Below are 22,408 nucleotides of genomic sequence, written 5' to 3'. Positions count from 1 at the left end.
AAAAGTGAGAACTGTTTTAAGAATTCTCAGGTTTATTTTTCAGAACACCTGAGATATAAATCAAGATTTGCTCACCATGGCATTCAACAACCACTAGTTATCCCTTAATATTGCTGTTTACTAACAATATCCCCTTCCCATCCCACTTTCCCACAATGAAACAACTAAAAATTTAGAGTTGTCATTGTTGAGCAGATTGCCATTGGTAATCAGATTACTTTAGCCAAAGTGGGCTCCCAATGCTATGTGTCTCTTCTGGTTTGAGTGACTAAATGTCTTCATCATCTCTCGAGAGACTCTTTCAAGAAGTATGGCTAGAATTTTAACAATTCCTTTTTCCATTTTCTATACTTCTATGACTTCTATGCCCTCTCTCTTATTATACAAAAGAGAAATTATTCAGAAAACTCTCAAAGAGATGTTCAGTTTGCCTTCCTTCCTTCTTTTCCTCTCTCCCTCCTTTCTTCCTTTAAAAAAACATTTGTTTTAGACCACGTATTGCATTAGATCTCCATAACTCAAAAGACAACTATGAAAATAATCCCTTACTTCAGGGAGCTCATAGCTTAATAGGAAAGACACATAAATTAACGGATACAAAATATTGTATGCTTTAGTGCTGTGATGGAATGTATTCAAGATGTTATAGAAATAGAGAAGAGAGAGCACCTAACTACTCCTGCTTAAGAGATGGTTTTGCAGTACAGGTGTGAATAGACAAGGATGGGGAAGGGAAGTATTGTAAACAAGCAAACATTCATTTATTCAATGACTTGAACCTCTACTATGTTCAAAGCTGGGGCTATCGCAATGATTAAGAGAGAGTGTTCTGTCCTGATGGTGCTTACATTATAGTAGAAGACACAAAGATGACAACTAGCTACATAATTATTATAACTGCAATTGTGGTAAGTGCTACAAAAGGTACAAGGTGTTAAGAGAATCTAAGGAGACCTGCCTGAGTGTTGGAAGGGTGGTGGAAGGTAATACTCAGGGACGGCTTTTTGAGGCAATCACGTTTAAAATGAAATCTGAAGGGTCAATAAGAAGAATTCAGTAGGTAAAGGAGAAGTGGGAGAGCCTTTCAAGACAAGAGACGGCACAGGCAGAAGCTATAGTGTGAAGAATGGAAAGGACAGGAGCAGGAGGCCAGTTAGTTACTGTAGGAGTCAGGTGACAGAGCTTGACAGGTTGGACTAAGGTGGGTCTGCAGAAACAGAGAGAAGTAGACAGATAACTGACACATATGGGGAAGGGTGAGAAAGTGAGAACTTTCAAGGATGACGCTAGATTTTTGGCTTAGGCAACTGGTAGATGGTTGTACCATCCCTGACGGAAGTTGGTGGAAAGACTGTGAATTTAGTTTGGACATGCTGAGTTTGAGATGTCAATGAAATATTCTAGCTGCTTTGTTAAGGAAACAAGTGGGCTCCTCCAGGAATGATGGGATTAAAACCCCATTCCTGTGAGTTTAATGTGAGAATAAACTTAAATTTGGGTCAAAATGAGTGCTTACTTTCATTCTAATGTCAAACCTACCATGTTTCCCCGAAAATAAGACCTAGCTGGACAATCAGCTCTAATGCGTCTTTTGGAGCAAAAATTAATACAGTAATTTTAGTAAAAGTGTAAGTTACTATAAGTATAGTAACTTATAGTAAAATAAGACCAGATCTAATATAATATAATATAGTATCGTACAGTATAGTATAGTATAGTATAATATAATATAATATAATATAATATAATATAATATAACATAATACCAGGTCTTATATTAATTTTTGCTCCAAAAGATGCATTAGAGCTGATTGTCTGGCTAGGTCTTATTTTCGGGGAAACACGGTATTAATGTAGCTAAGGCTTATGTGTTTCAAATTCTTGCTGACTCTGTAAAAAGTATACAGTGCTCTTTTTCTTTTGAATCTTGCAAGATGGGCATCAAAATAGGTTTTCTCCAGCCAACCGTTTACCCTTTTACTCTTTGCTCATTATTCTAATCCACCCATCAAAGCAAATAGTAAATTGCAAACTTAGAGCTTTAAAGATTATAAAGAGCTTTGAAATAGTTATTACTCTTTTAATTACCTGAAATATCATATATTAAATGTTTCATTTAGGCCAGATATACAAAACAGAATATTTATAGTTCATGTAACTTAAAAGGTACTAACCATATTTTCTTCCTAACAATTTCCAGGCTCGGTACATTCTTAAGGATAAGGTCTATCTACTAGAACATTACATAAACAGTCATGGACGCTGATACAGATTACCTCAAAATAGGGGGAGATCTGAGATAGGGGGAAGGGCAGGGGAACATCAGCTCTATTTGCAATGCTTTGTTTCATTTAAGGGGAAAGGTACGGATCGGAAGCAAATTTGTCAATGTTGACATGTGCTAGTTCTGGGTGGTGGGTATATGATTGTTGTATTGTTCTCTGTTTTATTATTCTTCCATGTATTTATTTTTTCATAGAAATCTCTGAATCAGCAAACAAAAGAGACATAAAAAGCAATTAATTCAGAAACAATGTCACCTGTCACCCATATATATGTGTGTGTGTGTGTATATATATATATATATATGTATACATATATGTATATGTTTATATATATATATATATATATATGTTCTATTATATTTGCACTGCACTCATACATATGGAATTCTTTTTAACAAAGTTCATTGCTTTGGGGTACTTAATTTGTTGTGAAGTTAATGACCCTTATTTCAAAGCACCACTGTTTCTTATTAGAGGAATGACTGATATTACAGAAGGCAACGAGTTGTTGGAGAGGGATTTTGCTAACAGAAAGAGCAAAGCTTTATGCCTTTAGGTGGGAATAAATTAAAGCTTCATACAAAGGCATTTCCTAATAAATCAAAGAGGAAATTAAGAGCAGTAAATCTATGACCCAAATGCAGACTAATTTAATGGGATCCTTTTCAGAGATTTTCAAGGAGTGCCAGCAAATGCTTTCAGATTTGCAGCAATAAACAAAATGCTGTGTGGTGCTTATCCATCAAAACACACACCTATGCATTACTCAACAGAGGGAAACTTCTGCTGCTTACGCAGAATAATCTCAGAGGAAAGGGGTAAAGAAAATACCAAAAACAGATCAAGGAAGCAGATAATGGTTTTAAAACTTACTGTTTTGCAGACAGAAGTAAAAGCTATCATGGAACGAGAGGGTAAGGAGGGTGGGGGGTGGGAGATGAGGGTAAGGGGGGATCAAATATATGGTGATAGAAGGAGAACTGACTCTGGGTGGTGAACACACAATGGGATTTATAGATGATGTAATACAGAATTGTACACCTGAAATCTATGTTATTTCACTAACAATTGTCACCCCAATAAATTAAAAAAAAAAAAGCTATCATGGATATCTCACTATTAATCCACTCAAATGACTAAAAGAAACAAAACACATCAAGTGTGGCAGTTGGTTCCCAATGACTCTGGATTCATATTATAGTAGGAACCTAGTTTTTCGGGACACTGTTCTGATTTCTTACAGAATAAGTTATGCCTTGAAATATCTTACTAATTTAAGAGGATGAAGTGTTATAATCTATTTACATTCTTATCCATTTTTCCATTGCTTCATTTTGACACTCTTTTCTTTAATATCTTTCCATTTATTTGCTGACATAAGTGGCTGATAAATTATTTTTTTATCACTGCTGTTTGTTGAATATTTTAGTCAGAAGCTTGTCTGTACTCCTCCAAGTCTCATAAATATAACTAACAGTTGTGATCTACTTAATATCTATATTTCGGTCTTCACCAAAATTGAGGCTGAGTCCCACAGAACTTCCAACAAAATGGCATTTCTGACTGTTTTGGTATTGGGTAGCAGTTTAGAGAAATAACACAGCTCTGTAAAGAATCTAAGTGCCAAGTGGCTTAGGCATTTGTCCTTAGAAAAATTACCATACTACGGAGCAAGCCCCGTTTGAAATGGGTTTACTGTGAAACACAAATACCACAATGGGTCCAATGCGACCCATATCATTTTGGTGTGGGTCAAAACTAAGTCACAGAGTTTTTCTTTGGGAGAGGCAGCATGCTGGTAGGAAAAAAGTGAGTTAGAGAGTAAAAATGATCTGGATTTAACTTGAAACTCACTGAATAACTTTGGGCAAGTAACCCAATCTTTATAAAATGTAAGAATCCTCACTGGGTACATATAAGCATGCATGTCAAAGTAACACACATGAAGTAGTTAGCAGGCATCTACCATACATTAATTTTCTTCCCCTATAGTTTTCACAGCATAATGGGATGTTTGGACTCTACCTTGAAAATACTCAGAAAGAACTACACCATCTCAGGCCACATTTAATAATTTCTGTGTCTATCATGATTTGCTCACTTTGGAGTCCCCTGATTTTTATAATCACAGAGGTTCAAGGAAGTCCAAAATATTATCCAGGCTTATAAGCAGGACCCTTCCTAAGTGATCTGAAAACTATGACAGACTTTTGTCCAAGAATCTCTAAAGGGACCTATAATCACCACTGGTAACTCATTACATTAATTCAAATTCCTTATAAACAAATTCCTACTAACGTCTAAATGATGCCTTGAAGTTCCTGTCCCTCTTTATTCTGTGAATACGATAAATTAGAGGCCCATCATACAACATTCCTTGAAATAAAATCTGTAATCATATTCCTTCCATCAGGATCTTCTCCAGGCAAACAAAGTAATAGCACTGTTTATCAAAGAATCATGTATTAATTAACACAAACTCACAACACAGCTTAAGAGCAGGAAAAGAAAATGGACTTGGAGGGTCCGTTGTATATACTTATTAGCTATGGGGACCATAGGCAAATTACCGAACTTCTCTGAGTTTCATTTTCTACATCTGTAAATGAGGATATCATCTTATAAAACTGTTTACTTAAAGGATTAAATTAAATAACATAGGACATTCAAACTATAATCACTATTGTCATCTTCATAAAAAGGAGGCTAAAGGGGAAAAGAAAAGCACATACCATATTCACTGCATCTTGGTCAAAAGGGTTCCATTCTATATTCTGAGGATAGTGGGCCAAAACCTTGGATTTGAATGTTCTTCTCAAAGGACTCTGGTCAAAATTTTCACCTATAACAAATAATTAATAATTAGTTAATGTCCAGAATTTTTCAAAAGCATGTCATAGTTTTGTTTTTATTTTGTAGCTAAGTCAACTGATAATTTTGAAATCTGATTCAATTTCTACTTCTTAACAGTCTGACTTGTAAAATTCTCAATGGGCAACTGAAAAGGAACTGTTAATAAGAGATCTGCATTTAAAACTTCAGAATCTGAATTTTAAAATTCTGTCTAGACAACTGATACTAAAAATCAGATATGCTAAAATAATCCATGCTGTAACTTAATTATTGTCCTCATTTCAATACGTGGTGATTTAAAAAATCCATTTGGAAACATTAAAGAAACATTCCTGATTAAGCTAATCATACTTCCTATGATCCTGAAATTTTGTACATAGATCAACCCAGTGCTGCAGTGCTCAAAGGAGGCAATGTGCTCGACTTTCCACAAAATTCTCTAATAAATATGACTGCATCTCCAGGCTTTTACAAGTAATAGAATTAATAGAATTAGAAACGTCATTACTGAGTTGTCTAGTTTAGTAGACAAAACACGTCTAACACACCAAACTGAAAAGAAACAAGCTATTTTAAGCCAAATACATCTGTCAAAATTCTGGAAAGAAAAGTAGGCTATACTTCGATTATTATATATAAGAACATTTAATAAGAGCTGTCAGCTCAGTTCTTTGTCTCCTTAACCAAATTAACTCCCATGAGACCTGTTACCTGCAAATGCCTTAGTTTCATAATATTTTAATGTGGATGGATCTTAAAATTCTCAATGTCAAAAAGTTGAGACTGATGAATGAGAATACCTTGGAGCAGTATTATGTTGTCTCCTGTGTTTTTTCTACTTTTTAATAACTTTACTTAGTAAGCACAAAACATGAGCTATTATATCAAAAGATGAATGCAACTTACCAGTATTTATACAAGTAAAAATATCATAAAGCAATTTATGAGTCACTCTTGGACATGTAGTTAGACTCAGTTTCCATTTTTGAAAAAACTATGAAAAGATAATCCTAAAACACCTTTTACTGCAAAACTTAACAGTTCACAGAGGGCGGAAAAGTCATACTCTAAAATCTTGCTGAAGACTGCAATATAAAATACACAGAAGCTCTTTTGAATAAAGGGACATAATTTAAATAGATTTGCTGCAGCAAGTAACCTACAGTTTCTAATTTAAGACCTTGGCTAATGATCATTTTCCTTTGGATTCCTCTTACATATTTAGGCAAGCACTTCATCTCTGTATCTTTCTACCCCCGCATTTCCATCTTCTAACAGACAGGGAGTTTTCACTCCTAGAAGAAAAACTGTCAAAGGCATCCCTAAGAAAAGTTTATCAATTTTTTTCACTATGCTTCTAGGATATGTAAACATCAAAAAGTCAATGGAAAAAAGTGAAACTGTCCATGAGTCAATATGTCTGAAGAAAAGAGTCAGGGTTCAGAATGGTTCATTTCAGGAAGGATAAATGATATCTTTAAAGCTGATACTGGATTCTCATGCAAACACTAAGATTTTTAGATTATTCACTTCTTCACTAAAACAAACAAACAAAAAAGGTTACTTTTCACCTCATTTTAAGTCAGAGAAAAAACAAAGCAAAACTTCTTCCTTATTCTAAAGTTCTATGCCACTGACTGTGCTGTTGACACAGCGACAGGATATCCTTAGAAAATAAACAGCCATCAAAAAACTCTCTCCTTCGCTCATCCTCAAATACCAGAAATGCTTATTTTTGTCATCCATAAATGTAAACAAAATAGGAAACACTGTGGGGCAGATGAAAGAGAACATAACGCAGGATATAACTCCTTCAAACACTTACCTTTTAATGAATTCCTGCCTGAGTTTGGTTAAAATAGTAACATTATCTTCATTCATATATCAAGTTATTAATGGGACAGGAGGTAAATCAGAAAAGTCATGAGAGTGCCATTTTCAACATAATTGTTCTGTTAAACTCAGGAACACCACACCCTCTTGAGGCACAATGAATCAACCAGGAGAGAGAAGGAAAACCACCTCCAGAAAGAAAAAAGTTCACAAAAACAAAAAACCGAAAAAACCCACAAAACAGAAACACAAATCTAACAAAAGAAAAACAGAATCACCACCACCACCACCACCACCACCATCACGACCACAACCACCACCAGCACCATCAGACTGCCAAAAAGGCGGGGGTGGGGGGTGCAAGAATAGGACAGATCATTGCTATATATACAGCTGTCTTGGCAAATATTATTTTTTATTAGAATTTATCGGGGTGGGAAAATATTATTTTGAAGGACATTATGGGAAGAAAAAACTATGTAAAAATTCTGATAACACTGTTAAAGCCTTAGAAATGAATGGATGCAGCTATTCCTACCAGTATCAGCCAAAGAAGAAAATCTTGGAGATGACTTTTAGAGATGTAAAATGGGAGAACAACCTATCTTCTTATTTTGAGCCCATATTTTACAAACCTCTAACTTAGAATCTATTGATAGGACTTAGCAGGAGAAATGAATCAGTCTAGGAATTTGGATTCTGAGGATATGGAAGTTATATATAAGCATCCTTTACTTAAAAATCCACCTTTCAAACATTATCCTGAAATGAACAAGGATTATGAATTTGTGAAAATATTAATACCTCCCACTATAACTACATATAGACTTAATTCCAAGTAATATTGCCAAGTAACCTCCTGCTAAACATAAGCTGCAATGAAGTCTTTCCTACTAAGAAATTAGGACATATCTGCCAAGACAGCTTAAAAACTCATGAATAATTTTTTTAAAGATTTGAAGCAAATGTGGTCTTTATGAAAATCAAGATGTAGATGAGAGAACAGAAATACAAAATAATACCTTTTTTGCCTAAGCAAAACTGAATAAACAATTATGATGGGCTTGGGGTGAATTAAAATAATGATTTCTAAAACCTCGACTTTTATTTTTATTTTTACCTGAAGTTGTATTTGCAGCATCTTGGCTCTTGCCATGACGATCTGCTTCTAGCCATTGGTATAAAACTACATATGTGACAGAAACAAAAAAGCTTTATGAACAAATAAACAAAAAAGCAAAAATGACTTTGAAGAATGGAAAATGAGAATAAAAAAATTAAACAAACAATTAAACATGAAACATTAATGTCAATGGAATGTATCTTAACACCAATAGTATACAGCTTATAGCTATTAGTAATAAGAAAGCAAAGAGAATAAGTAATTGTATTTTACTATAAGTGAAATGCTATTTAAACATCTGTAACAGTTACTCATATGAGGAAAATCACACATATTCTTAATGCTAATTTGAAGATAAGTATAGGAGAAAGCTAATGTTTCTATAGTCAGATATAACAAAATATGATAGTAAGGCTAAATTAAAAATTACATTCCAATGTCTACACACCTATCAGAATGGCTAAAGTCCAAAACACTGATTATACTAAATGCTGACAAGTATGCAAGTGACATAATTCTCATAACTTGCTGGTGGAAATGCAAAATGGTACAGCCAATTTGGAAGACAGTTTGGCAATTTCTTACAATGCCAAATATAGTCTTATCATATGATCCTATAACCCCAGTCTAATCAGGAGAAAAACATCAGCAAATTCCAAGAGGACGAACCTACGATATACCTGAAGAATACCTGTCAAAGTTGTCAAGATCATCAAAAACAAGAGAAGTCTGAAAAATTGTCACAGCCAAGAGGAACCTAAGGAGACATGACAACTAAATGTAATGTGCTATAACGGATAGGATCCTCCAACAGAGAAAGAACATTAAATAAGCATGACGGAAATCTGAATACAGGACAGACTTCAGTTAACAATAATGTATCAGTAATGATTCATTAATTGTAACATGTACCATAAAACTATAAAATGTTAATGATGGGAAAACTGTACATGTGTGAATGGGTGTTTATGACAGTATATGGGGACTTTGTACTATCTTCTCCGTTTTTCTGTAAAGCTAAGACTGCTCTAAAAATCACGTCTGTTTTAAAAATTACATTCCATTATTTAAGGTGAAGACAAAAGCATATATTATACCCAAATCTTACAAGTAGTTTACCTTTTGTAAATCACTGTGCAAACATAAGCTAAAGTCAGCTCTGTACTGTGATTCCACTTAATGAACTATCCTCTTAAGCACTTTAAACTAGGAAATGTCAACAACTCCTGGAGGAAAGTTTACTACAATGAGGACACAGGCTATTAAAAAATTCATACCAGAGCTCTGTAACTTAGCAGCTTTGAAGAGTGTTAAAACTTCTGGATGTCTTTTATGGGTTACCCAAATGTCTACAACTGTTAGACATCTTTTTATTATTAAATTTTACTGGGGTGACAATGGTCAACAAGACTATATAGGTTTCAAGTGTACAATTCTGTGATACACCATCTATATATCACATTGTGTGTTCACCAACCAGTCAGTTCTCCTTCCATCACATTTGACCCCCCTTTACCTTCTTCTACCGTCTCCCCCTTTTCCTCTGGTAACCATTATACTGTTGTCTGTGTCTAGGAGCTTTTGTTTAACTTTTAGACACCTTTAAAGAGATAGCAGAGTCTTTCCTTTAAAGAGTCAAATAATGATAATGTGTGGTTCTAAATGCCCAGGAAAAGTTGCTTATGGAACTCCTATACCGAAGGAATAAAGGAACTGATTAATTATAAATGACTAAAGGCACCCTGAAATCATCAAGGAAGTCATCTGGATCTTTAGGGCCAGCTAGGACTGTGAACTGACACCCATCATCAGGGACAGAGGCCCAACAGACCTCTGAACAGCCCCGCCACACACCCAGTGTGCAAGGTCCCTGGTTGAGGGTGCCCAAGTGGGGACACAGGTCAGTACTCCCCCAGGACACTGCACACTTCTGGGAGGCACACAATTGTTACAGTTGGGACAAGTATGAAAGAATTCAGAATTCGAGAAGCAGACCTCACTCATTAAATATACAGTACAGGTATTTCTTCTTTCTAGTTTGCAGGAATAACAACTACTCATTAGAATAGCGTAGAATAGTATTAGAACATGACACAAAAATCTCCCCATTTGGAAAAGCAAGCATGAACTTTGCAACTAACACTAATATCACTCTCACAAAAATAAGACTCAAAGTAGGGAAACTAATCCATTAATTGGTCTAATGATTCTGCTTAGCTCTTATTTAAAGTGTATTCTGCTTTGATTAAGGTGAAAACTCTTGGTTGTGTTCAGGGTATCACCAGGAATATTTACCAATAGTTCCATTACTTCACATAGCCCTTGTTTCTGGTTTTATCAGAGAAAAATAAAAGAAATATGAAAGCTATTCCAGGTCAATTTACTCTGACCAGTTACACAGAGAATTATACATAAGCAACAACCATTTAAACAAATTTAGAGATTCAATTATTTTATCATTGCCTCCAGGTTACCAAAGTCCAATTAACTATGGTCTAAATAATTCACAGAATCTCCAGTGCAGTGCATCTGCTTCATGCAAAGCTATGTGATTCACAATCAGACCAAATTTGGATTTCAAATCAACTTTATAGCATGTATATTTAAAAGATAATGTGTAACTAAAAAAGAAATATTACTAATATTTTTACTTAAAATACTAGAATGTATGGGCAATTTTAGGACTGAACTCCAAAAATTTCTTAACTCTCATAAAGTATCTGAAATATGTCATAATACTAAGAGTCTGCTACCGTGTTGTAGATGTTAGAATACCAAGCACACACCTGTTCTCACTGTGGCTGAGAACGTGAGAGCTGGCCTTTTGGTAGACCCATGCTTCCTTCCTCTCAAATTGCACTGGGACATAGGGACCCTACCCCCAGCTCCTGTGCTTGCAGTTGCAAGTAGATAGGGATTTGTGAACCTTGGAGCTTGGTCTCAGCCTGAGAGGCCCTGTTATATATTTTTTCACTTATCTCCTCTCTGAACCTTCCTACTCCTAGGGCCTCAATGAGTTCCCTCCCTCATTATTGTGGACAGTAAGAGAGAAGATACCTACCAGAAAGGGCGCTTGGTGGCTAACTGCGCTCAAATTTAAAAGCAGATTCTAGCAGCCATTTCTAAACCAGGGCCTCTCAGGCAAACCACCCTTCAGGGAGAAGCCTACACTAAACTGCCTGCCTCCCCCACTGAACTGCCTACCTGCACTGTGCTCCTGTTGTCTGAGCCAGCCCTTATAAAGGAGTTCCTGGAATTGCACTAGGTCGGTGCAAAAGTAATTCTGGTTTTCACAATTATTTTCAACCTTTTAAACTGCAATTACTTTTGCACCAACCTAATATTTCAACCAATAGGACTGAGGCTTTCCTTGTCCAATCAGAGCTACGCAGCTATATCCACATCAGCAACTTCACTGACTAATCAGAGCAGCTCCATTCTGACCAATCAAATTACAAGAATTTGGAGTTCTCATTTGCATGAGGACAAACCAATCAGGGACCAGGGGTGGGTACTTCTGTCTATATAAGTCAGCTCCCCTCTGGTTGGGAGAGTGCACTGTCCCTTTCTATCAAAGACTGAAGACTGTGCTTCCCTGGCTGGAGATGAAACACCAAAGACATCTCACTGGAGCAGAGCTGTCTAGCCAGAAAAAGGGCATCACCCTGGCCTACTCACTGCTATGCTGTTTCACAGCTGAACTGTAACACTACTGAGCTGTTCCACAGCCGAGCTGTATCACAATTGAGCTGTTGGCACTGAATAAAATTTCTTTCTTCACTGCAATCCAAATTGGGGATTCCTGTTGGTGTTGAATTGGCACCTACGACCATTAGTTGACATTTCCCATTTGTACCAAAGCCTATTTCTGCCCAGGGTATTTCTCCACAAAACAAGGTCAAGTCACAGTATTTTCCTATCCTGCTGTCTCTGAAGGATACTACACAAGTCTAGATGTTTCAAAGAAAGATTGCTGATAGGAACAATGAAGACAGATGGGAAGCTTAAAAATGTAATCTCTTCTGTCCTGTCCCTTTTTCATTCTGTTCCTTTTCTAATGGGAAAGTTAACACACACACACACACACACACACACACACACACACACACAAACACACAGAGGTAATAAATATGGACAGAATATTCTGAGTAAAAAATGTTTCCTCAGTACTTTGACAAAGATGAGAAGTTGTTCCAAGAAAGAATACAACAAAGTATGGAAGTAGAGGCAGAAAGTATAAATAACTCTTCTGCAGAGTTTTGCTAGAAAGATAAGAGATGGGTAACATTAAAAGAGAATATAGCGTCAAGGGAAGTGTTTTTGTTTTGATTTTTAAAGACAGGAGATATTAACTAACTAATTCAAGTAAATGTCCAGTGTGCCCATCCTGTGCCAGGAATTCAGGACAAAGACCAGCCACATTCTAACCAGGCACCATGCATCGTACCACTAAGCATAGAACACAGCAGTAGATTAGTTATTTGCAAAATTAACCTAACAACGAATCCAGGATCTACAATAGTCCTCTGATAACGAGGAATACACAAAGCACTTTGCTCCTAACCCACGCTTACCATACTATCCCTTTTGTAATAAAATATGAAACAAGAAAATAACTTTAAAAAGTCAGCAAAATATTGTAATTGATATGAATTTCCTAAGAGGAAAGGGTCCATAATTTTTAGGTAAATAATCAAGTAAGTACCATGTGTTCTTCAGTGCTTAGTAAATGATTGCTCTTATTCTGAAGAATATGTAAGTGATTTTTGTATAATGATAGCCAAGAAAATAAGGTTCTAGTTCTAGTTGAATATCCCGAGGTCTAGTAGCCTAGGACAAACCACAACTTCTTTGAGCAAAGTTTCCCTCATATATAAAATACTGATTATTTTATTACTGTAACAATGCGTTATTATTAGTATTATTAGATATCTATCCTCTATGAGAATCATTTATCTAACATTCGTGGGAAAGCATATTATTATTCATGTTGCATTTTATCATACAATATAGAACAAATCTTCCCCTATTGCTAAAGAGCTTACTTTCTGCTAAAGAAAATCCTAGAGGCCACCTGTTACCTTCTGGAACAAAAGAAAGTCATCTACCAATAAAATATTTATAACTAAAAAGTAATACTATAGACCTAGAGTTCTAAGAAGATTCAAACTGAAACTTTTCTGCTGCTGACTCAAAGAAGCAGTTATGTGCATGGAGCTAAAGTAGACCTTCCCTCCATTTCCATTCATTACTTTGTGCTGCCAATATGCTCACACACACAAAAAAAGAAGTCAGAAACACAAGTAACTCAGTTTAGTTTACACAGGGGTGCCAATTAACATATACAAGGATACCACTTTCTTCCTCTTACCCTCTTCAAAAAAAAATCCTGCATAAGAGACAAAGTTCTGTAAAGCAAAGATACAAATTACACGGTAGAAAGGGGGGTACATCTGTTTTTCTAATGCTACTGCCTTATGGTTGAAAAATCATTCTAGCATAAGTAAAATAGAGCAAAACAGTATCCGTAACAGGATCCACTGGGGAAGACAATCTTCCTGTAAGACTCAAATGGAAGTACTATTATTTCAACAATTACCTGAAGCTGGTACAATGTTCGGTTGATGTGATTTTTGCTAAACCAAAACAGCCCCTAAAGTCTCTCTGCATCACTGTGACTTTCAATTTTAATTTAAAAAAATCTAAAGACCATCTTCATCTCTCACTCTATTTGGCCTTTCTATAGCATTTGACACTTGAGTCTCCTTGCTCCCTTGTGTTCTGTGACACCAATCTCTCCAAGTTCTTTCACCTCCATGATCTCTGCAACAGTCCCTCTGCCGTAATATATGTTTATCTTATTCCTTTGTTGGACAAACGCATTCTGAGATGGTTAGCCATGTGAGTCCACAGAGTAAGGTCATACCCTGTGGGCAGAGGGTACTGCCTCTCCTGAAGGAGGTGGACATTCCCATTGTCAACCATCTCGGGAAATACATCTTATGACCTGAAAAGAAATCATGGAAGATGGAACTTAGACTGACATGGAACTTAGACCCTTGAGCCTTGTACAAGCAGTCCAGACATGCTTAAGGACTCTCCTCACTTGTGGGAGAAAAAAAAAAATCTGTCATGTGGAGGCAGATCTTGGTTTTAGCAAGGAAGCAATTCTCCACCTGGGAGAGAACACAACTCTGTAAAGGGTGGCAAAGGATCAATGGATTCTATGAACAATGAAAGCAGGCACACAGATGTTTCCCTAAACTGGTTATGTTACTTCCCATTTATGATTTCCTTCTGTTATCTGTAAGAATTTTATGAAGTCTTACACTCTCAGCTGTAAGAAATAAGAGGCCAGCACAGTAAAGAGAGAGCTGCATTCCCCAAGACCAGCATAGTGGCAGCAGCAATGACTGGTGAGAACCCCAACTGGAAGGTGAATCTTGGTAACAAGATTTGGGGTTGGGAAGTTCAGCTGCCCATATCCAAGCTGGTATTCTCTCTTTCCTACCAATCCTTATGGACTGGGCAGTTGTTAAAGGAGCTGGTCGTTAGTCACCTCCGTACGTTTCTCTTCTTCTACTGCCCCCTATATACTTGTAAACGCATATTTGTGTTCCACAGGGTTCTGTCTGCTCATTTTTCCTTACTCTACACACTCCCAACAGCTTACACTACCAAATTATATTAATGACTTCCAAATATACACTCTTCTCTCCAGGTCAGCCTTTCCAAGTGCCTATCGGAAATCTTTACCACCAGCTGTAACAAGTCAAGGTATCTTAAACTGACCTCCTTCGATGCTTCTCAAGCTACCCCTTCTTCCTCTAGTCCTTGTGTCAATTAATAATACCAAGATTCACCCAAGTCAAACCCTGGAATTTACTCTCCCTTCTCTTGAAAAATAATGAGGAAAATAAAATGGAATGGAAGAAATCCCTTTTACCATACAAAGTGTTTTCTGTAATGAAAAGGGTTCAATTTTCTCATACTGTGGAGAATGAATCTTAGCTGTTCTGCTTCTGGAGCATAAATATAGAATGATGACTAAGCCAAGTGTGATCTTAAGTAAAGTATTGAGTCTTTCTGTGTTTTCCAGAAAGGAAAACGGCAATGATGAGTAAAGTTATGTCATAAAAATATGTCATAAATATTACAAAGGTTTTTTTCAAAATCCTCCTTCAAATGTTAGGAAAAGTGGGCACGACAGCCAGCATGCTTAGCAGCGTCCTTGATTTACAGTCAGTTCTCCATTTGCTTGCATCAATTTTTCATTTAAAAAAATCCCACCAAACTATTCAGTAGTATGAATTTATTATTAGGTACTGACTTGTAGGTGGAACAAATGCCCTAGAGTTACTTATGTAAGACAACATAGACAGTATTTCCAACAAATATTGTAAAAGCCAGGAAAAAAACATTTGTGTGTGCATGCACGTGTGTATGTCTGAATAAAAGGTAACCCTGAATAAAACATGATCCACACGTCATTATCACCCTAAGGCCATAGTTTCCAACAGGATTCACCCTTGGTGATGTACATTCTAGGGATGTTGGCAAATGTACAATGACATGGATCCACTATTACAGTGTGGTACAGATAGTTTCAGTGCCCTAAACAAATCCTCTGTGCTGTCTGCTCATCCCTCTTCCTCTACTAACCCCTGGCAACCACTGATCCTTCTACTGTCTTGATTGTTTTGCCTTTTCCAGAAAGTCATATAGTTGGAATCATATAGTATAAAGCCTTTTCAGGCTGGCTTCTTTCATTTAGTAATATGCATTTAAGGTTCCTCCGCGTCTTTTTGTGGCTTGTAGCTTATTTAGCACTGAATAATATTCCACTGTAAGGGTGCACCACAGTTTATTTATCCATTCACCTACTGAAGGGTGTCTTGGTTGCTTCCAAATTTTGGCAATTATGAATAAAGCTGCTAGAAACATCTCTGTGTAGGTTTTTGTATGGATATAAGTTTTCAGCTCCTCTGGAAATACCAAGAAGTGTGACTGATGGATCATATGGTGAAGAATGTTTAGTTTTATAAGAAACTGTCACACTGTTTTCCAGGTTGTACCATTTTGCTTTCCCACTGGCAATGTATGAAAGTTATTAAATGTTTACTTTTAACATTTATTAATTTATTTAGATATTAATTTATGTTGTCGGCCTTGATGTGGTTATCAACAGTGGTTGTCATCATTACAGCTACTTTTTGAGTCATCTAACACATGACTATATCGACTATAAAGGGTTATTATATAACAGTTATATGTAACGACAAAATTATACATGCCTACAGAAAACAATAATTTATCTACTTTAACAAACCAATGAGCTCTAACAATGAATCTTAACTATTACTTTGAAGTCTGTGAGTAACCAGGGACATGGACATCTCAGGAATGACATATTTACTCCCCACTTTTATAAAAGTGGCAGTAAAAATGGTCTAATCTGCAGGATACAGGATGAGCTTTCTTAGTCAAGAATCAAAATTCTTGGACTCACAGTAGGAAGAGTTCTTAGAGAACAAAGAGGGAATTACTTCCACTCCCCCACCCGTTAATTTCTCTTGCTCAATGAGTAGTACAACTATTCACCCAGGGACTAAGTCAGATAACTGGAGTGGTCCTTCACTACTCTTTCCTTTACTCCCCACGTCTAATCAATCACTTCATCCTATTGATTTAACCCCCTATTTTGCCTTTTTTTTCCTTCAAAAACTTTTTAAAAATGTTATTTTATTTTTATTTTAATTGTGTCTCTCCGGGACCCATCAGCTCCAAGTCAAGCAGTTGCCTCAATCCAGTTGTGGAGGGCGCAGCCCACAGCGGCCCACGTGAGGATCTGATCGAACCAGCAACCCCACTGCTAAGAGCACCGCGCTCTAACCAACTAAGCTAACTGGCTGCCCCAACCACATATTTTCCTTACATCTATCCAACTCTCTCCATCCCGCTCCCACTGTGCTAGTCATATCCAATGTCATCTCTCATCAGAATTACTACAAATGTCATCACTGTTTTAACTGCCTCAAGGCTTATTCCTGCCAATTACTACTTCATAATGCAGTCAAGAAATCTTTCTAAATACAAATCTGTTGATACTCCCCTTCAAAACCCTTCAATAGTGCTTCATTATCCTAGGATAAATCTCAAATTCCTTAACATAGCTTCAAAATTTTTCATAATATGACTGCTTATGCCTTAGCCCTTCCTGTAGAATTTTCTATATCCTTTGTATTCTGTACTCCAGCCATGCAGAAACCACTAGCTGTTCACCATATGCATTGTGCTTTCTCAAATTAGCCTTTTACATATGCTGTTCTTTCTTCTAGTATTGCTGCCCCCCCTCCCCCACCGGCCCCAGTCCCCATCTCACCTACAAATTCTTGGCCACCCTTCAGATCTAAGCTTATAGTCATTTCTTCTGGAAAATCCTGCAGCTCTATGAGTAAGAGTGCTATCTTGTTCACTACTGAACCCAAGGCCTACACAGTGCCTAGTAAAATGAATTCAAGGACCATTTACTAAGTAAATGAATAAGTTTAAACATGGGCTAATTGAAAGAACATGGGATTGCTACTGACTGTGTGTAAAGATTTTTATCTTGTGTGTACAAAGTCCAGAATAATAGCTTTATAGCATGAAGGTCACTCAGTAAGAATTTAAGAGTTGTAATAATTATACTGAAATTATAAATTAAAATTACCATTGCTATTATTGTAGAAGTATTTTTTTTTCTTTTACACTATAATGTAGAAATAGCTGAGAAATAACCTGGGAAGTGGCATTATGGATTCTGTGCTCCTGCAAGACCATTCCAGATACTTGTAATTTTGCAGGTATACTTACATTAAATTTCATTGCCACAAATATCTGTTAAAAATTGTATTTATGTGAGAGAATACTGTAAGTCACATTCTTTTAGGGTAAGTGTTTTTCTTCCAATTTTTTTTTATTGTGGCAAAATACACATCAAATTTATTATCTTAACCATTTTTAAGTGTACAATTCAGTGGTATTAAATATATTCATATATGCAACCATCACCACCCACCACCATCCACCTCCATAATTCTTTTCATCTTATAAAACTGAAACCCTACACCCATTAAACAATAACTCCCCATTCCCTCCACCCCCTCAGCCTCTGGCAACTACCATTCTACTATCTTTATGATTTTGAGTACCTGATATAAGAAGAATCATACAGTATCTTTTTATGAATGGCTTATTTTATTTAGTGTAAGGTTCTCAAAGTTTATCTATGTTGTAGCATATTGAAAAATATCCTTCCTTTTAAAAACTGAGTAATATTCCATTGTAGGTATAAATCACACTTTACTTATCCATTCATCCATCAATGGATACCTGGGGTGCTTCCATGTTATTCGTATCATGATTAATGCTGCTATGAACATTGGTATACAAATATCTCTTCGAGACTGTTTTCAGTTCTTCGCAATATATACCCAGAAGCAGAATTGCAGATCAGATGGTAATTCTATTTTGAGAAAACACCATACTGTTTTCTATAGTGACTGAACCATTTAAAATTCCCACCAGTAATGCACGAGGTTTCCAATTTCTCCGCGTCCTCACCAACATTTGCTGTTTTCTATTCTTTTAATAGTAGCCATCCTAATGGGTGTTGAGGTGCTTCTGGATGAGTTTTAAAGGCCTTTTCATTTTGTACAAATGAATGAACAAAAATCCAACAAATTCAGACTTCGTTCAGTTACATATAAGTAATCAGTAGACTGATTTAGAAAACTATGTTACATAGAACCACTTTTTGCACTAAGATTAAGCTTATTTATTCACCAGGAACACAATATTACTAGTGATGAGTAGACTGTTCAAAATTCTATGCTGCCAATCAACAAATATATTCAGTTCTTGGTATAAGCTTAACCAACCATATTAGGAATACAGAAAAATTATTAGTAATGGTTTTCCCTCAGTGCTTATAGAAATTCTTAGGAAGGGAATAATTCAAGCTGGTGAACAGAGACAATTATATCATAAAAGAGAGGCTAAACAGCAGTATATTTTTGAAGAATTTAAATAAATTATTTAAAGCCCCTCTTCCAGAAAAATAATGCTATACTTACTTTTCACACAGAAATACAGGTGTGAAAACTAGGTGTTCATGTTACCCCAATTTCTTGTGCACTATTCCTGAACTCCTTTTGATGATATGGACTAAAATACGTCACTTATTTACATTCATTTCCTCTAATGATGTACAGCATAATTTCTGTGTTAGTGTATCTGATGCCTAAAAGATGGTAAGCCCAAGCCGTGAAGAAGCTTTGGTCTATTTTACTTTGTCCACATCTTCATTAATTTGATCTTTCATTATGGATGATCTTAGTGACTTTTCAGTTCTTGAGCTGCAGAAAAAGACATTACTTGTGCGTGTTCCTTCAAGACCCTGATAAAATAAGTGACCACCATTATCATTTGCCTACTCAAGAGCTGGCTACTGATTTGTATATTCAATTTCTTTTGTCTTTTGTGCTGCTCAGCTTTAGGGCTATTTATCTCACTTTTTATAATTAAGAAAACATTTCAAACATATAGAAAAGAGGAACAGAAATAATGAACACCTTTGTGTACTTATCTTCTGCCCAAATTCAACAAATGTTAACCTGTTGCCTAACAATTTTTTAAAACAGAAATAAAACTTTAGAGGTAGAATGAAAGTTCCCCTGGTGCCCTCGCCAATCCTTTTAGGCCTGTCCTCGTTCTGCCCATCCTACCTTTCAAGGCTGCTTAAATCTTACTTGTCAACTACCCTAGTGCAGCCCACAACGATGCCTCTTTTCTCTAAACCCTATCCACTCTGTATCTAGTATAGGCAGATCTTGTTTTTCCTGCGAGTTCCCTCCAGCCTGTGAGGAGTTAACGTTCTGACCACACTGCTGTGTCCTGAGTCAGTACCGTGTTGCTGCCTTGGTCTTGAGAGTAAGGTACAAACCATCTTAGCCGAGCTGAAGGACAGTGAAAAGTACAGCACGGTGCTGAATGACAAGTGCACAGTCGGTAAAAGAAGGATCCATCTCTAAACACACAAGTTGCAGTTACTAGCCTTATTTTCATTAATGGCTATGTTCAGAGGTTGGTCTGTAAGATAATTCATTTCCCATAGGGACAATGTTACTGGTGCTTAAGGTGGTTGTCTCCCTATCTCCCTAGCCCTAAACTAGCAGGGGTGCTCTGAATGACCCAGGACAAGGTCTGGGAAGGTCAGAGGGGAGAGAGGAAAGGAGATAAAGTTCAGAGGCTCTTGGATACACAGCTGATGAAGGGCTGGGAGGTGAAGGCCAGAGGCCCTGGGAGTCAGGTGAGACTTCCGAGAATCATCCCATGGAGCTCATCCTTCACTGTGCCTTTTTGTCTCACACTCTCTTCTCCGTATTTTCCTTTTCTCTTCCCCTTTCCCCTCCTATCTCTCCTTCTTATCCTCAGCTATTTACCGTGCCCTTGCAACCCGCCCCCCTCAGTGGGGGAGTGAGGGTGCTCCTTCCCTCAGTCTTGCACTGTTAGCGTGGCTTCCCAAGAGGATCAGTGAGTAGGCTTTGCAATGGGAGCAGTGCTGAGAGAAGAGAGGTAGGGAAAGGGAGCCTGGGGAGTGAGAGACCTCTAGGTTCGGATTCTCTCATCGCATAGCTCATCTTCATCTTTTAGACTAAAAGTCCCCATATGAGAACACTCTATAAACACATAAAATCCGATTCAAATATTTTAGAAAATAACACTGCATAAGTGAGCAATTAATAACATGCTAGATTTGAATAATCTTTAAAAAATAATGCAGTCCATCTACTCCCATCCCCATTTATAGCAAACAAATCTTTCAGATGGCTTTTAATCAAGCTTTCAGTACTACCATGTTTCCCCCAAAATAAGACCTCGCCGGACAATCAGCTCTAATGCTCCTTTTGGAGTAAAAATTAATATAAGACCCAGTCTTATTTTATATTATCTAAGACCCAGTATTATGTTATGTTATATTGCATTGTATTTTATTGTATAAGACCCAGTCTTATAGTAAAACCGGGTCAATACTATCCTCCCTTCTCAAACTAACTTAAAATCACCTGAATTCCACACTCACTGCATCATATTCAACTAGCATAGCTAGTTTTCTATTTTTTTCCTTTTTTTTTAATCCGATTTGCTTCATGCTGTGCAAATTTAACCTCATCTTGGTAAACAACAAAATGGTCCGCATTTGACAGACTCTAGCTGCAGCAACTGCAGCTGGCCTGTGTGCAAACCAATTTTGTTCACTCTTTATCCTGGCAGGGAGCCCTGCCCTAGAATTGTTTTGGGACTAGTCAGCATTAAACCTGTGTCAGGAAGGTTGCTGAAAGCAGGCATAGAGCAAGGCCGAGTAACAACGCTGTTCAGGAGAGGGATTAAGAAAAATGCAACCGCTGTGTGCAAATCTAGGCATTTTACTGCTGATAGTAAATCTGGGGCCCAGCTTCTTTTCTGTGCCTGGCTTTCTGTGAAAATGACTTGGAAAGAGGATTAGGGAGAAAAGAGATGCACCAAAATTGCTGTGTTTGTTTCTTCCTGGCATGATGGGTGCTTGGTGACTACCAGAAAATGTTACTTACTTCAGATGATAGAAAATGGGAAAGAAACAAATGCATCCTTTGCCACTCTCTGTAGCCGAAAGCACTGTACAGCTTTTCTTTGGGTATTTAAAAGTTAGATGGCATGATTTTCTACAGGTGAACTGGAGGTACAAGAAACAGGAGATTTGCCTAACAACATCCAGAGTAGATATAAACAACTCTAACTTAATCGAAAAACTTTGTTAAAAAATAAATTCCTCAACATCAAATGAGTGAATATTGGAATAATTTGTTTTTCTACTTACCTGCTAACGGATTCAGTCTATACCTTCGGTGTGTCACATTCATTTTGTACTACTAGAACTTGAATGAGAATGAAGTGTATTCAATCTTTCAATACCATTAGCCAGTTAAAAATTGTTTAATAATTTCACAAGTACCTGCCAAAGAAGGCCACGAGGCTTCCCTAAGTAACACCAGATCTGTGGGGCTGGCACAGAAACTAAAAAGGGCAGTCCATTTTGTCTGATCACAGTAATTTTTGAACATGTTGTTTTTTGTATGTCTGCTCACATAATTCTCTTTAAATGCCTAGTATGTCAGTGACTGTAACAGATGTGCATGTAGAGACTGAGTTTTTTTAAAGCAGTTTTATTGAGATATATTTCATATACCCTGACATTCACCCTTTTAAAGTATACAATTCAGTCGTTTTTAGT

General features: G+C 36.8%; 1 protein-coding gene across 4 annotated transcripts in view; it reads right to left on the bottom strand.

The window, feature by feature from the left end:
• DENND5B (DENN domain containing 5B) overlaps window positions 1-22,408 on the bottom strand; it is a 152,761-nt gene that overhangs the window by 81,199 nt on the left and 49,154 nt on the right. For 2 of the 4 annotated variants that reach the window (XM_019736890.2, XM_019736908.2), the window contains exons 2-3: window positions 8,092-8,157; window positions 5,018-5,127 (exon numbers count right to left, since the gene is read on the bottom strand). In XM_019736890.2, the coding sequence (XP_019592449.1) occupies window positions 5,018-5,127; window positions 8,092-8,157 (176 nt within the window). The remainder of the gene's footprint in view (window positions 1-5,017; window positions 5,128-8,091; window positions 8,158-22,408) is intronic. The other 2 variants (XM_019736899.2, XM_019736918.2) reach the window with 1 other exon arrangement.

Source organism: Rhinolophus sinicus, linkage group LG02 (assembly GCF_036562045.2).
Source record: "Rhinolophus sinicus isolate RSC01 linkage group LG02, ASM3656204v1, whole genome shotgun sequence".
Classification (NCBI taxonomy): Eukaryota; Metazoa; Chordata; class Mammalia; order Chiroptera; family Rhinolophidae; genus Rhinolophus; species Rhinolophus sinicus.
The sequence above is the reverse complement of the archived record's forward strand: the minus strand, read 5'-3'. Positions and strand labels throughout refer to the sequence as shown.